Source organism: Leuresthes tenuis, unplaced genomic scaffold, assembly GCF_036924035.1.
Source record: "Leuresthes tenuis unplaced genomic scaffold, fLeuTen1.0.hap1 SCAF_8, whole genome shotgun sequence".
NCBI lineage: Eukaryota > Metazoa > Chordata > Actinopteri > Atheriniformes > Atherinopsidae > Leuresthes > Leuresthes tenuis.
In genome coordinates, this window is record NW_027325362.1 from 15,187,919 (window position 1) to 15,201,684 (window position 13,766).

A 13,766-nucleotide genomic window follows, 5' to 3' on the forward strand; every position below is an offset into this window, starting at 1 on the left:
TTAGGAAAAAAACAAAACTTTTTGTTTTAACAGCCACTGCACCTCAGCTCTTTTATCAGATTCTGACCAACCACTCGATGATTAGCAGTGCTAATGAATAACTTGTTGAACAAGATTAATTTTAATGAATGTCATGGTTATACACTGTGATTCGACTGTGCTGAAGCAAAACAAACACTCAGCATGAACCTATCAGAACTTATGGGTGGGACAGTAATTAAGTCATACAGGCGTCAACATATATATATATAATTAGATTTAGATAATGTGTGTGGGAGGTCTTTCTCCACTTGTGATATTCCCAGAACAGATTTCTTGCACTGCATGATGGTTAATCATTAAATGCTTGATAACACCACACAGACACAACATTGCTGATTCATTTGGAGTAAAGCTCGAAGGACGGTTGTGAAATCATGTGAGGGCAACAAATGGTCAAAGAGCATTGTTCCCACTTAAAACCAAACCACTCATTTAGTTCTCTAAACATACACCAAGTATTGATTAATACCACACCCTGTTTTGTAGGCTAGTGCCACACAAACAGTACCAGCACTGTCTGACACGTCTGACAATGATACGAGTGTGTTTTTCGACTGATGCTGTGACTATTTAACCATCTATAACATGCACTTGGTAGAAATAATTAATGAAGGAGTTCATTGTGACGTGACGAAGACAAATCCTAACGGGGGCAGCTCATTATGTCATCTCCAAGCTTCCATTGAGTCAGAGAGCATGTGTTTAGAGGTTTATGGGTTTCTCTCAGCTATCCTGGTGAATCACTAAACCGCCAACCCTTGAGTTACCTTATTTGCTAGCATGATACAGCGCTGAAAAGCTTTAAGCGTGTGTTTTTTCAATGCCACGTGACAATTAGTTTTTAAAAAATAAAATTAAAAAAAGAACAGAACTAACAGTTAGTTCAAGGCCAAATGATTCCGTATCCGTGACACTATGCTGAAGAACATCACTCTCGAATCGACTCTCAAACTTGTCACTTTGATACAAACAGTTAGAAACAGTTTATTTTTATAAACATGGCAATTAGACGTTTCCAGACTTATTAATCATGAGCAAAATTAATCAAAGTGTTTCAGCAGCAGTGATATTTGCCTTTAGTTTGGAAGATGACTGCATTTATCAGTTCAATTATGTGTTTGTGTAACACCATTTTCGAGCCAGCCTCAGCATGCAGAGGTATCAGGTTCTCATTTGTCTACTGTGTGCCTCTTTAGTCTCCTTTCCTCTCCATCGCCCAGTTACCGGAAACTGATTTTATCAAAGCGTTTTGGAGGATGTGTCTATTCCTAAAACGCAGCTAAAGTTGGAGCAGAAAGGAAGCTTACTGAAGGAACAATAACAGAGGATACACCAGTCTTTAATGGGGGCGTGTCACATTAATCTAATTCTAAAGTCAATGTAAATGTGTGCTCATTTTAATTAAATACAGCAGTTGGATACGACAAAACAGCGTTGAAAGATGCAGCCACATACGGGAATGACAGCTCAGAAGAAGGATGTATAGATCTATCCTTTTCTGTGTGATCCAGGTTTCTCCATGCACTCAAAAAACTTCAGTGGCTACCAATTCTTCACTGAAAACTACCTTTTTTTTAGCTTTAAGACAGAATTCTTCACCAAAAGTGTATATATACATATATATGTACGCTTCTTAGGTAACTCCTAATTACAGTCGGCTTTCTGAAACCTGTATGTAAGAAATGATTTCACAACTTCACAAATCAGAAACTCTGAAGGCCAGATTGGGACTCACATCCCTGCAAACATTTTCACCAACACAAACATCAGTTTTCTTGTGTTCCTTGAATGCTACCCTGTGTCTGACTCACAGGCGTACAATCAAGACTTATGAATCATTCACAGCTCTCTGCTCGGTAAGATATTTCCATGCACTGCAGGTATGTCCGAGAGGGCCGCAGCACCAACAATACAAAGACTGTTTGGTTAGAGATTATTTGTCTTTAATTTATGAGAAGAAAAACAAAACAAACAAAACACACCCTGTGGCAAATTTGAAATGTATTTTTGAAAATAAATGACTTCACAATAGTGGAAATACTCTTGATTACTTTTGAGGTATTCTTTTTGTTGTTTGTCATGACTGTCCAGCACCAGTCCAGTCACAAGGTGTTTTTGGCGATTGCGTTTAGAGTCCGGACTTTGCCCACATCTGCCACCTTCAGGCCATATTCGGGTGCTGAGAAAGCAGCTCCCATCGTCACGCAGGTGTTCCTGCACAGAAAAAACTTTATTAAGCCCGTTTGAACCCAGCAGTGACACCTTAAAATGGCAAGAAATCTCCTCAAGGATGCGTGAGCATGGGAAAAAAAAAAGTCAGTGAACCTGAACTTCATTGCAGAGTCCCTGCTGGAGCGGGCTGAGCAGTGAAACTCTTGAGCTCCTGATCCCTCAAGTATTCTCTGCAGGTTCCTTTCTGTGACACCCCCTCCTGTTACCAAAGAAAGAATGAATATATAAATAAAAATAGACAGGATGGACAGAAAGCTACCAAAAAATACTTAATAAAAGCTGAAGGCACTAACCTGGCATCACAATAATTCTCCCTTTAGCCTGTTGAGTGAAGATTACAAAGTTTAAATGACGTTTTCATGCGTTTTAATGCAAACACGCATTCTTTACACTTTACACGTACTTGATCAATGAGCCGTTTGATGAGGGGAAGTCCTTCCAAAGCTGAGCTGTCGCAGCCACTCGTCAACACACGCTGGAATCCTAACGATATAAGAGCCTCCAGAGCAACTCCTGGGTCGTGCACCATGTCAAAAGCTGCAATGAGATCGATATTAGATTCACGACACGAGCGCGGACTCACCGTGGAATTCTTTCTGCACCTTTTATCAGAGGCACTGATGAAAGCACTCTAAAGGGCTTCCATTCTATTGAGGATGCGTGAGCCTCTTTTAAGTGTGACTGCTGGCAGCTGTGCGATACTTTAAGAGCTTGCTTGAGCTTTGAAAGAGAAAATGTTACCTCGGTGGAAGGTGACGGGCAAAGGACGAGCAGCAGCTGGTGAGCAAAAAGTGAAAGAGGTATTAAAGGCAACGAGCAAACTGACAGAACGGCAAAGTTACTCGCACATGGTTACATTTTTTTCCCCCTCTCTCACACACACACACACACACACACACACACACACAACAGTGCTGCATCCTGTACATCAAATACAAAAAGTTGATACCTCCTTATTCGTATGCCAACACCAATACAAAAATAGTCACAGACAGGGGAACATAAAAACTATGTACATATAAAGTCACTATTGAACTTTGGGATTTTTTTTTTCTTTTAGCGTATTAAATGCTTCCCTTATTACAATACACTGAGCTTTCAGATCCCTTAAATTTGGTACAGGATTACAAACACTTGCCCAGTTAACAACTGAACAATACACTTTGGATTTTCAAAGTACATCCGGCCTCGTAGATGTCCTGAATTAGTCTTTAATGACAATAAAATTAATCAGTGAGGACTACTATTACCTGTAGCATACGGGTCAATTGGAATTAAATTTAAAAAGAAGGCACGGGGTCCTCTGTTCTCTTCCTTAATCCAGTTAGGTTTACATTACAAAAAGAGCTCCGTTACTTAAATAAATGTAAGGAGTAATCTTTGTATCCACTGTGCCTGTGGTGTTGTTGTTAAAAGTAATTAAGACACATACACACCAACTAAATCCTTTGCAGTCAGACTGTCTGAGGAGACACTTTGCTCCGTGTTGACGGTCTCTAGGCTGTTTAATGCAGATAGGTTAGGTTGTGGGGCCTCTCTGCCAACTCCAATAGGCCGGGAGAGTGATTTGTTGGGTCCATACAATTCATCATGTTGTTTATGTCAACAGTGGCTTTATCAATAGTCCACCTTGCTGGACAGACGAGGCCAAATGCACTGTGTTCACTGTAACTTTACAGCTTTATGAGTCTTTCTTTTTTATGGGCCACATTACCCTTTTGCCACGGTAAGATATGTTTGATTCATCTAAATTCGGATGAAAGGAGTGTCTTTAGTGAAGGAATGAAGATAGTTTCAACCCGCAATTCCTTGTGGCCCTCATTTCTGTGCCTTTTCCTTTCCAAATTACACACATTATAATAAAGTAATATCTCATATCATCTCTTTTTACACTAACGTGACACATATGAAGCAGCCCCCGTGTTACAACGTGATAAAATTGCATTAGATTAAGTATCTAAAGCACTTTATGTTCAGTTTCTTAGTGTAAGTGTGGTCAAACTCTCATTGCATTGCTCCAACTGGACTGTTGTGACAGGTGAAGGTGAACGTCACAATCCAGTTATTCACAGTCTAGAAAACATTTGTTACTTTCAAATGAATTCATCCATTTATTTATTTAGGTTATAATTTTTAGACGAGAGGCCAAAAATCATGTTTTCATTGACACGTGTAATGCTTAAAAGCCTACTGAACAAAATGAAGGGATTGATATTTGTTTTGGCTGTTTGGAGATAATTTTTTAGAGTGGAGAAGGGTTTTGAGGGTTTAAAGAAAGCATGTAGTGTCATATCATGGAACATTTTTGTTATATACACTGGATCTACGGAGGAATCTGGTTGCAGTCACTGACTGCCTTGCAAGAACATCCAGATTAGACCAAAAACGGAGGCTGTCAATACCCAATAACTCCATGCAGAGCTCTGAATCCACCCGTCCATCCTCAGTCAGGGCTCCTAGCACCAGTCCATCAGCACCATGGTTCTTCATAAGCTCTACGTCCTTCCTCATCACCTCCATTTCCTGGTCCGAGTACAGGAAGTCGCCACCACGAGGCCTTATCATCACATAGATTGGGATTTTGATGTATTGCTTGACTACCTGGAGCAGACCTGGAGCAAAAGAAATAAGTGGCAGAAGAAGTGGGACTGTGCGCCAAGTCAGAACTTGATCTGAACAGAGGTGAACTGTGCTGCTCACCTAGACTGGGAGTGAGCCCTCCCTCCAGAAGACTCGAACACAACTCGAGCCGACCTGCACCTGTCAGGAGAGACAAACGCTCAGTCCGAAGATCTGTTGTGAACCGCGCCTAAACACTGTCAGATAGCCTCAGTCAACATTTGACATTACTCCCAGTGCATTGCACTTTTAGCGTGGCTGTTGTGAGTTTAAGAGAAAAACTGTCCACTACACTTTACCGACCTCCTCGTTCGGCATTGACAGCGGACTCCACGGAGTCCACACACACCTCCAATAAAAAGCCCTGAGCCATAGTGAATGCCTGGATAGTGAGACAGAAAGACACGCACTTTAAATGTGTTACCCAACACGTTCACAATCGTTTGGCAAACATTTTGGTGGTAGACTTTTTGCGTCTACCACCACAACTACCTGTCACTTCTCTTTCCTATCGAATGACTAAATAAAACCACTAGTTAGGAAGCGCCTTGAAGTGAGAGCATGTGTTGTTTACTGCTGCTACAGCCAGCCATAATAATTTAGCAGCGGTTTCCGGGTTGTTTAATTTCATACCTTTACCCAAGCGACGAGGGCGGTGAAGCTACGAGAACAGTGTACCCGCCCGTGCTGGATATGCTAAAACAATAAACTTCTAATGATGCAAGTTACGAAACAACAAATAACATATATAAATTAATCTTTTATTATTTATATTTAAGTATGTTGCTTAACGCAAAAATTAAACAAAGAAACAAAAAAATTACAAGAAAGAAAAAAAAGCTAAATTCAAGTCACTTTTTTTTTTTACGTCAAAGACGCCGAAGTTAGCTTCTGATTTGTCTGTTATGAGTTCAGAACAGAAAAGGTTTCATTTCACAGTTTTAGACCACCATAGAACAGTTCCGGGTGAGAGACCACAGTTTTAGACCGTTCAAATGGGGACTAGATTATTCTACATATAGTAATAACTTTAGTAATAGCACACTTTATGATTTTTTAAAACCTTTATTTTATTTTTGGAAAATTGAATAAAAAGACCATTTTCACAGCTCTGACATCTAGGCCATTAGAGACAAAAAAAAAAATCCTTAATTGGTTTCCTTAAAATCACTAATTGTGTTTTTATCTATAATATTTGTGGGATGATTTTGGCCTGGTTTAACAAGTTTAAGTAATCCAGATTTTTTTATACGGACCTGGTTTCTAAAGGTCTGGATGTGGAAAGAAGCGGTGAGATGGAGCCAGGGGCCCTTTTTTAATATATATTTTCACACATAAAACAAAGTTGTTTTGAATTTCATAGTGTGTTTATAAGTGTTCTAGTGTCATGCGTTAATTCAATCCAGATTTGAATAGTGCAGTTATTTCCATTCAGACCTGAGCTGAGGTCGTCTAGATCCCGAAAAAGCAGTGAAATTGCCCTTTTCCTCCTTTACCTAAGGGGCAGCTACGAAATGGAAACCAACTTCAGCTGTGTGTGACATCAGTAGGTTAAAGCTAAGCTGTGTCTGTCAGAGTCAGGAAACCAGCAGGGTAACAACAGCCCACTGTGGCAGCTTTCACAACAGCCTTGTAATCTCACATGAGCTCCAGCAGACTTTGATACACAAAGATGTTGCTCTCATCGTTACGGACAACGATTTTGTGCGGTTGCAGAAACGCTGGAAAGGAGTTTCAACGCAGCAGCGTGAGTAGAGTTAGCTTTAGCCGCTAATGTTAGCTAGCATGTTAGATAAGAAGGAAAGAGGTCATAGCAGAATTCATATTACTATATATCAATGAGCCGTTCAGCAACTATTTTTCCCAATTAAATGTTGTTTGCAACATTTATTTAATGCAGTGAAGGTTGTTAACGTCGGAGAAGTGGTTGTACAAGCAGCAGTCACGTCTGCATGTATTAGTTAACAGCCGAATTACATCAGCGACCTCTAGTTATGTAGCGTTAACTGTCAAGTTGGCATTATTAGAGCCGTGAAAAACACTGAATCCATGGTGGAACTGATTCAAAATCGATATTGTAGTACCACAAGCTTGTATTAAACGTGTAAAATAAAAATAAATAAAGTAAATAAAAAGGAGCATTTCTGCGTTCAATTAAAAGTAAATGGTACCCCCTCCTTCAAAATTCAGGCATCACTCAACAGTTCAGAATCTAAACTCTTCTCACACTCTTGAGGATGCAACATATTTTGGTCTAAACCAGTCGATGTTGCTCAGCAAACAAGCCAACAACTTTTGTAAATGGAAACCATTGCGCAGTGGGTTGCATCTTAGGTGGTTTTGAGACTTTTTGAGAAGAATATGTCATGTTGGGTGGATGTAAGGTTATGAGATACCCCGTGTCCTCCTGGAATCTTTGGCAGTCGGTGGCATCAACATGCATCTTGGGCGATGTTTGTGCAACAGCTCACACTGATGTGATATGCAGGTTTATTGAAGCTTCTTTGGGTGAACTCCAACTTGCACTCGGAGCTTCCACCAGAATCTGAATCATGCTACCAGAAGCATTTATTTGCTCATAATGATATTGTGTGCTGTAGAAACCTTTTTAATGGTTATTATTAGACATGTGATAGTAGAAAGAGGAGATTTATAAGCAGTTTTTTTTTTTTTTTTTAACCCATTGATCTTAAAACTCCTCTGTCTCTCTCTTTTATTTACAGCATCAGCGGAATTCCCAGCTTCGGCAATGGCTTGTGAAGAGAAATCAGAGCACCATCACGGTGGAGGCAGGAGCCCCCTCCGCTCCAGCAGCAGTTGCTGTCCCTAACGCAGCCACAAATCGTATAGTGGGTCGCTGGTTACTCGGCTGCAGTGGGCTGGTGGTTGGGGCCGTGGTCTTGGGTGGCGTCACAAGGTACGAGTGGCTTAAAGTGAACGTCTTTGCGTATGTAATATTCCTTGTATTGTTGTGGCGTTAATGGTTAACCACTGTATCTATGCGTTTGTCTCAATCAGGCTAACGGAGTCTGGGCTCTCCATGGTTGACTGGCATTTGGTCCGAGAGATGAAGCCGCCTCAGTCGAAAGCAGAGTGGGAGGCTGAGTTTTCCAAGTACCAGCAGTTTCCAGAGTTCAAAATGTACGAACTAATTTGACATTTGTTGATGTTTTGACACGGTGACGTTAAACACTCCATACATAAAAACGCAGCTTTCACAAGGATGTAACTCAACACCGAGCGTTACACATGAGCTGGGGCTTTTAGAAGAGACTTATTCTCGTTTCCATTTCTTTCTCCCCAGACTGAATCACGACATGACTCTGTCAGAGTTTAAGTTCATCTTCTTCATGGAGTGGGGCCATCGCATGTGGGGCAGGCTGGTTGGACTGGCGTACATCCTCCCCACCGTTTACTTCTGGAAGAAAGGGTACTTCAATCGCTCCATGAAGGGAAAAGTGCTCGGGCTCTGTGGATTTGTCTTCTTCCAGGTAAGGCTGTCTGTTCATATATTTGTTTAGTCAGCTTGATGGGTGCTTCTTTTTCATTAGTAGTGATGTGGTTTTACAAGTATTATTGATATCTAACTGTAGTTGTTTGTCTTCTCAGGGCCTTCTGGGTTGGTACATGGTAAAAAGTGGACTGGAGGAGAAGCCCGAGTCACATGACATCCCTCGAGTCAGCCAGTATCGTCTGAGTGCTCACCTCGGTTCTGCCTTGTTACTCTACACTGCCAGTCTCTGGACTGGGCTTAATCTGCTGCTCCCAATACACAAGGTACAGCAGTAGTTTCTTGCTTACAAGTGACATTGTAAGAATGTTGAGACTTTAAAGTAATACGGTTTTAACTTTGAACATTCTGAGCAAATCTACAGATGCTTGATACAAGCTTTTTTTTCTTCTTTCATAGATGGCAGACACCAAAAATCTCATGCAGCTCAGGAGGTTTGCCAAGGGTACTGGTGGACTCGTCTTCCTTACAGCTCTTTCAGGTACTTTTTAAACTTGAACGTAATTTGACAAGCCACCCACGACCCATCTATTTAAAGATGGGAGCGCTTTCATGTGCGTTTGTTCCTGCAAACAAATCCTTTGCTCTAGTTTTAGCTGAACACCTGTATTGTTGACTCCTTGTAGTAGTAGAGGCCAAATGCACAAATTGCACACAAGTAAAATAAAACCTGGTCTGCTCTTTAAATGGTGGGAGGAGCTTTCAGAGACAGACCTATCTGAACAGCTTTTTCCTGTGAGTTGTGTGTGTGTGTGTGTGTGTGTGTGAAGATAATTTGAGAGGCAGATTTTATGACTGCGACTAGATATTTGTCTGATGAGCTTACTGTACTGTTAAGGCTGTGATGTGATGACGAGCATGATCTGTGACAGTGTTGCTGATGGTTTTTCCACAGGTGCTTTTGTTGCCGGTTTGGATGCTGGGCTGGTGTACAACTCCTTCCCTAAGATGGCAGATAGATGGATTCCTGACGACCTGCTGGCCTTCTCCCCGACCCTCAAGAACTTCTTTGAAAATCCCACCACTGTACAGTTTGACCACAGAGTTCTGGTAAGCCATTACCTCTGAATCGACAACATTTTGTCATTTTAATTTCAACGAGACACTGTCACCGTGTCTCATTCACTAAGTGGACTGGCAGAAATATGGGTTGCCGATACTCTTCTGCATTTTTAAAACCCTTTTTTTTTTTCTTCTTCTTGTCTTTAGGCGATGTCTTCTTTGGCAGCGATTACAAGCCTTTATCTGTTCTCAAGGAGGATGGTTTTGCCCAGGAGGGCTAAGATTGCAATCGGCCTCCTGGCAGCAATGGCCTACACTCAGGTAGAGTATCAGACACATAAATGGGTGTATATTTGTGTCCAGTGCCTTTGAGTCCTATAACAGTGTGTTTGTGTGCTCTTTAGGTTGCCCTCGGTGTCAGCACCCTGTTACTGTACGTCCCCACTCCGCTGGCAGCAACTCACCAGTCTGGCTCAGTGGTTCTTCTGTCTCTTGCCATTTGGGTTCTGGCGGAGCTCCGCAAAATGCCTAAATAAATCCCCCTTTATGGACTAATCCAATCCCTTACAGCCACATGGGGAAACCTGGAAGAGTCAGCAGTGTCACAAAATGAAGAATTTATAGCAAATGGTTATGGAAAAAGATTCTGCATTTAACATTTGACTTTTAAGTATACGCTTCGGCGTATTTGTGTTGCATTGTAATCCTCATGAAGAGATGGCAAAATATATACATCAGACCATTTGTAAAGTTATTTGATCATCAATGAGAAACATTTCAAGTACAGATGGAGGAAACATGTCATTTTCAGCTAGTAAATGAAGATCTGGAAATCAGCTTTAATGCCTTAGCAAAGTTGCCCTGAGTTGGATTTCTGCAGGAATGTCTTGTTTAACAATATCTTTGGGATGAAATTTGGCTATTAAGTGGTCGCCCCTCGCCTTGCATCTGGACACACGCTGCCTCTGAGTTAGAACAGACCTGGCTCCAGGGATTATGTATAATTCTGTATATTATATGAAAATGCTTAATGTCTTGCTGAGATTTGTGATGATAAATTCTGTTGTAAAATAGTAAAATGCAGAGCATTTGGATAGTTTTCACATTTTCACGCGATTTTCACATGAAAATCAGAACACTCATCTTGAATTTGGTCTTTTTTTTTTCTTTTCTCATCAACAACGTATACCGGCATAGTAAAAGCATTTTTTTTTTTTTTTAAAGAAAAATTATTTATTAAAAATAAAGGACTAAAATATCATCAAATAAGATTTCAGATCCATTGTTTTGATATTTGCAACATAGATGTGGTTTATCTTTCCATCAGGTCCTCGGAACTCTTACAACTTTGCAGAGTCTTCGTGTGCCTAATTAAATTCTTTGAACATAATAATAATTAAATTCTTTGAACATAATTAGGAAATAGAACAAACAGCATGTACAGTATCAGTCAAGATATGCCTTTCATTTCATATTCCATGAGTAGGTCTAAACCTTAAAACGGTACTCTGATTCAGTTGGAGAATTGTCTACTGTGGAGCACTTAATCGATCGGGTATTTGTGATACACTGGTCAAAACTTAAAGGCACAGAACAACCTGCTGGGAATTTGCGAAAGTCACCCGAACGACCATCGGAGCACGAGAAGCTAAATATTTTGAAATGATGAAACAAAATTCACACTTTCTGGCCACAGTTCCTAACGGCGTGTGGAGGAAACCAGGCATTGAGCATCGCCTCTCGCGGACCATGTCTGTAGTCAAACATGGTGATGGCATCATTCTGTGGGGATATTTTGTGACAAGAACTGGGAGATTCGTCAGGATAGATGGAATGATTGATAAATATGGAGCGCTAATGGAAACATGGACCGCTACCCAGTTGGAGTATGAACATAAACACAATATTGAAATAATCTGACCTCCCAAATGCGTGTTATTTTGAATACTTGGTAATTCATGCAGCTGAAAGGAGTCTTAATAAAGACGATTACCGATGCATGCAGTATTTAAAATCCAAACTCCAGCCCATTTTGCATAGTAACTGTGATTTTTATTGTCTCTGTACAAAATATACACATTTTGAATATGTATGCAACCAGTTGAGGCTCGCTAACTAGACAGTCAGTACAACAGGTTAGTAGGTTTTCATTGTTCTAGACACAGTACATGCGGGTATAGACAGATTTTACTTATGATCAGGGAAACGACTTTAAAAATCTTGGCAGTAACAATTGAAGCCAGGACTCTTCTTTTTTTACCCTGGAAAAAGTAGAAAAAAAAAATCTTGAATAGGTAGAACAGAGAAATAAGAAATTATAGGTCTGGAAGTGTGTATTTATACTGTTTTCGGAGTAGGATGGGAGGCTGGATGAGTGGAAAAGTACTGTGGTTCAGAACGTTATTGCTATTCTATGTTGGTCTCTCTGTACTGAATTTAATTAGGATTTGAGTGCCTCTGGTACATTACCCCAGATTGAAGAGTTCCGGCGTGACAAGAGGCAAGTGAGTGGTGGCAGATGGTTCTAAAATAAATATTGATCAGATCTTAACTTGCAGTTTCACAACCCAGAATTACACCTCAGTCTGGACAATGTGCAGACATCCCACATAGGCAGTACTTTATCTCTAATTGCTTTTTGTCCGGCCTAATACAGACTATCTTAATATGTTCTCTTTGGTGTCACAGAGAGAGGGAGAAAAAGAAGTGGTGGGGTGTAAAAAAAAAAAAAGACCAAACAAATCCATGTCCTCATTATTGATATACACAAATATGCTATGCCTCTTTGAAATTGGATTAGCCTAATTCAATTCAACAAGGGTTTTCTGTGTGTTTTTTTAAGTGCTTGAACCATCTACAAGAACATGAAATTGCAGATTACGAAGAATTCACAAATACAGTCTGTATTCTATTAAATTCCCTTTAAATGTACTTTGATAGAATGGTACGACTGTGGTATTCCAGGCCCATATTGAGAGATACTTAATTGGTCAAGAGCTTGTTAACTGTGAAACAATCCCCATGTTATACTAGAGAATATCACTCTACTGGGGAGGCTATAAATAGTACAACAGTCAACATATAACTACTGCTAGGACTGTAAAAGTTTGGAAGGCCAGGAATTTTTCTACCAGAATTCCATGAATGGGGGTGTTGTCCCACTATTGTCTTACAGAAGTAAGATAGACAGCATCTCTTTCTGTTACTCATGCACACGCACATACACAAAGGGTGAGGCACCTGTGAATGACAAGGAACAGCAGACAGACGAGCAGACTTTGGAGTATCTCTGTAAATACATAATTCAATATAGTGACATCATCATGCGATACTGAAACCAGTTCCTCACGGAAAACAATACTTCTGGACCTCCATCTGTGAAACAGGATCGCTCAGATCTCCGGTGTGTCGTGTGTTCCCTCAGGAAGTGTATTTTCAGTCTCGTCCACCAGGTGGCCATAAACTCCTTTCGATCTCTATGGCCGGCTCCAGGGAGGTTTTCCCACATGCACAGAGGCAGGATCATAATCACAAACCCAATCACCATAACGGGAGAAGAAGAGCGAAAGTAATCTTAGAAAAACGTTGACAACTTTCTCATTCTGAGTTCGGCCTTTAGAGGGCTGCGATAGTTCCTCCATCAGTAATAAAGGAAAGCTCAAATGAAATAGGTGGGGGTTGTTAGGTGTGCCAGTGGTGGTGAGCCCACTGCAAGCCTTCTTCCTCTGTACCTCTGGGATAAAACTAAGGTTCTGTATGAAAAAACGATCTGAGTCGAGGAAACTCCGTTCTTGTGTAGAGAAATGCCGCTGGGGGCCCAGGAGGAGGGAGAGGGCCTCTCTGCGCCCTCAACACTCACAGCTCTCAATGGTGACACAAGCACGAGTCATTCAACCACACAATTAAACACACACATCCACAAGCTCTCTTTGTGTCTTCAATCCTAATTCCTCTTCCACACACCCGGTGCCAGTGTCTCTGCTGGTCCAGATTCTTAGATGACGTTTTCAAACAGCTGCATGGACTGCATGATGTTCTCATCCTGGACAGAGACAAGAGGCTTGGATAAGGAGACAAAGGGATTTCTTCTTATGTGTCAGAGCCAGGAGCTTAGTTTAGCTTAAGGGAGGGGAAACAATTAGCTTGGATCTGTTCCCTCTTGGCTCCACCCCTCCATTTTGCAAGTGTAAGTTGGCTCCTCTCAGGATCAAGTTATTGTAGTAATTTAGCAATTCAAATGTCGCCCAGCTACCCCAATAAGGAGCTAAATGACCACTGCAACTTGATCTCCAAAAGAAATGGACCACCATACTCTTACAAAATGAAGAGGTTGGGTCATGGAAAGGAAATGGGCCTAAGA

General features: G+C 40.9%; 4 protein-coding genes across 8 annotated transcripts in view; 2 read left to right on the top strand and 2 right to left on the bottom strand.

The window, feature by feature from the left end:
- Nucleotides 1-13,766, top strand: part of hps1 (HPS1 biogenesis of lysosomal organelles complex 3 subunit 1) — a 289,252-nt gene that overhangs the window by 185,725 nt on the left and 89,761 nt on the right. The window lies entirely within an intron of this gene.
- cutc (cutC copper transporter homolog (E. coli)) lies at nt 1,177-5,487 on the bottom strand. 2 transcript variants are annotated; one of them, XM_072391013.1, is made up of 9 exons: nt 5,386-5,487; nt 5,197-5,275; nt 4,975-5,034; nt 4,677-4,886; nt 3,016-3,051; nt 2,678-2,811; nt 2,568-2,595; nt 2,368-2,473; nt 1,177-2,256 (listed from the first exon to the last, which is right to left on the bottom strand). In XM_072391013.1, the coding sequence occupies exons 2-9, from the start codon at nt 5,264-5,266 to the stop codon at nt 2,145-2,147; spliced, it is 756 nt and encodes a 251-aa protein (XP_072247114.1). In that variant the 5' UTR covers nt 5,267-5,275; nt 5,386-5,487; the 3' UTR covers nt 1,177-2,144. The 2 variants fall into 2 exon arrangements, with proteins under 2 accessions (XP_072247114.1, XP_072247115.1); XM_072391014.1 differs by lacking the exon at nt 5,386-5,487 and having other exon boundaries at nt 5,197-5,323.
- cox15 (cytochrome c oxidase assembly homolog 15 (yeast)) lies at nt 6,449-10,775 on the top strand. The gene is made up of 9 exons (XM_072391015.1): nt 6,449-6,640; nt 7,617-7,810; nt 7,912-8,034; nt 8,198-8,384; nt 8,503-8,670; nt 8,804-8,885; nt 9,300-9,454; nt 9,614-9,727; nt 9,811-10,775. The coding sequence occupies exons 1-9, from the start codon at nt 6,566-6,568 to the stop codon at nt 9,940-9,942; spliced, it is 1,230 nt and encodes a 409-aa protein (XP_072247116.1). The 5' UTR covers nt 6,449-6,565; the 3' UTR covers nt 9,943-10,775.
- LOC140313071 (A-type potassium channel modulatory protein KCNIP2) overlaps nt 11,451-13,766 on the bottom strand; it is a 93,408-nt gene continuing 91,092 nt past the window's right edge. For all 4 annotated transcript variants that reach the window (XM_072391020.1, XM_072391022.1, XM_072391021.1 and 1 more), the window contains one exon: nt 11,451-13,448. In XM_072391020.1, the coding sequence (XP_072247121.1) occupies nt 13,401-13,448 (48 nt within the window). In that variant the 3' untranslated portion in view covers nt 11,451-13,400. The remainder of the gene's footprint in view (nt 13,449-13,766) is intronic.